This window comes from Rhagoletis pomonella, unplaced genomic scaffold, assembly GCF_013731165.1.
Source record: "Rhagoletis pomonella isolate Grant_MI unplaced genomic scaffold, Rhpom_1.0 Rhpom_scaffold_07647, whole genome shotgun sequence".
Lineage (NCBI taxonomy): Eukaryota > Metazoa > Arthropoda > Insecta > Diptera > Tephritidae > Rhagoletis > Rhagoletis pomonella.
The window spans coordinates 1-1,908 of NW_023466173.1; the positions used below are offsets into that span (position 1 = coordinate 1).

General features: G+C 30.2%; 1 protein-coding gene across 1 annotated transcript; it reads left to right on the forward strand.

The window, feature by feature from the left end:
• Positions 1 to 676: 676 nt before the first annotated feature.
• LOC118755847 (thioredoxin-2-like) lies at positions 677 to 960 on the forward strand (the record flags this gene model as incomplete). Its single annotated transcript, XM_036490654.1, is given in 1 exon segment — positions 677 to 960. A coding segment is annotated over 1 exon segment (152 nt), but the record flags the coding sequence as incomplete, so codon positions are not given.
• Between the last annotated feature and the right edge of the window lie 948 nt (positions 961 to 1,908).

Here is a 1,908-nt window from a genome sequence, read left to right on the forward strand (position 1 = left end):
TGCTAGCACACACATTACACATTTTCTGGCCGGTCTTTCTCACTAATACACTTCCGCGAATATTTGTGCAATAAAATATTGCTTAAGTGTTTATGGTTTAATACAATTGGGACGAGTTTTAGCACAAAATCATTAATTTTCAATTATGTCCTATTGAAATGACAGATAATTTTTATTTGCAACACAAAAAAGTAATTTGTTTACTTCTGATTTCAAAACGGCAAGCGCCTTACAATGTTTATTATGGATCGTAATATACAGAGCTTCATTGCAATACATGCGTTCGGCAAAAAAGCATCATACTTTAGTATGCCGGAACGATTACAATACTATGACTAGGCGGAGCGCCTAACCGGTTTTCAACATTTTAGGTTGACGTGGATGAATGTGAACACATGGCAATGGGGTACATCGTTTACAGCATGAAAATTTTCTAAAAATTCTGACAAAAAGTTGAAAATTTTAATGACTTTATTTTTGTGAACTTTGTATAAAGTGTGAAACTTTGATTCATATGGTTTATATTATAGAATGAACTAAGTATTTCATAAATAATGTAAATAATCTATCATGAAAAAAATTGTGAATATTATATTAGAACAAATTGTACACTTTCATTTTTAAGAAAATAGTCCCGATTTTTTATTAACATAAACTAACCGGCTCTAAACATTTTAGGTTGACGTGGATGAATGTGAAGACATAGCAATGGAGTACAACATTTCCAGCATGCCCACGTTTGTATTTATTAAAGACCGTAAACAAATAAATTCGTTTGCAGGCGCAAATGGTGAAAAGTTGGCGGATTTCATAGCAAAGAATGTATAAATGTAAATTATAAAAGTTGTATAATTTTTTACTTTTTCATAATTTTTCGTTACATAAACTTCTGTTTTGTATTATACTGATTGTAGCAAATATAAAATAAAAAATTATAAGGTATTTTGCATAATATGTATATATGTGCATATATTTTTTAACGACCCCTGATTGCGATTTAATCGTAATCGACAAAAGGTAAAATTTACAGAGAGGTTTTAATTCTTTCTTAAACAGTGCAAAAATTTATTTGGATTTAAATGGAAAACATTATTGAATGCTAGCTTTCTACTAGGACTATTTATTTTTTTCGCATATCCTATTGTTTAAAGGTAAAATTGCGCTTACGATATTTTTCCTGAACAAGCTGAGAGGTAAGTTATCAAAGAATTGGCTCTTGCGATAGTTTTTATGTTGTGTAATCTGGACATTTATAAAATCGCATTTTAAGGATTGTTTGAAAAAACGGAATTTTAAGTCAATTAAAAATATACACTGCCAATCAGCAGAATAAGCTCAACATATTTTTAACTTTACCTGTTTGGTACATCCACAAGTTGTTTCGTGGATGCAGTGTCAAAGCTCATTAAATTTTCTAACAAATATCTAAACCGATCACATTGGCGCTATTATTTGGTATTTCTGGCATTTTTTTAGGAATGATAAAAAAAGTAAAATTTAATCCTTGACCAAAATAGGCTGAACCTATATTAGGGAGATTTTTGGCAAGTTTCGAAATCAGTTATTATATTCCTCGACTCGTTGTGTGTCTTAAACCTAGTTATTGGAGAAAAACATTGCCTAACGAAAACTTTTAATCCAGAGATTAAAATCAAAGACTGCAATTTTATAAAAAGAAAGTTAAAATGCAAAGTTATGATAATTGAAAGTGATAAAATCAGAATCCTATAAGCTATTTGAAAGGAAATAAACGGCAAAATGAAATAACTTAGAAAGTGTGAATCCATATGACCGTATAAGCTGGTGTTAAGATGGCCATTTCGAATTCAGTTGAAATTTTGTCTATACCAGTGCATACAATAGCAACATAAGCCCCGGTAAAAGTCTGTTATTCATCTTTCTGATATG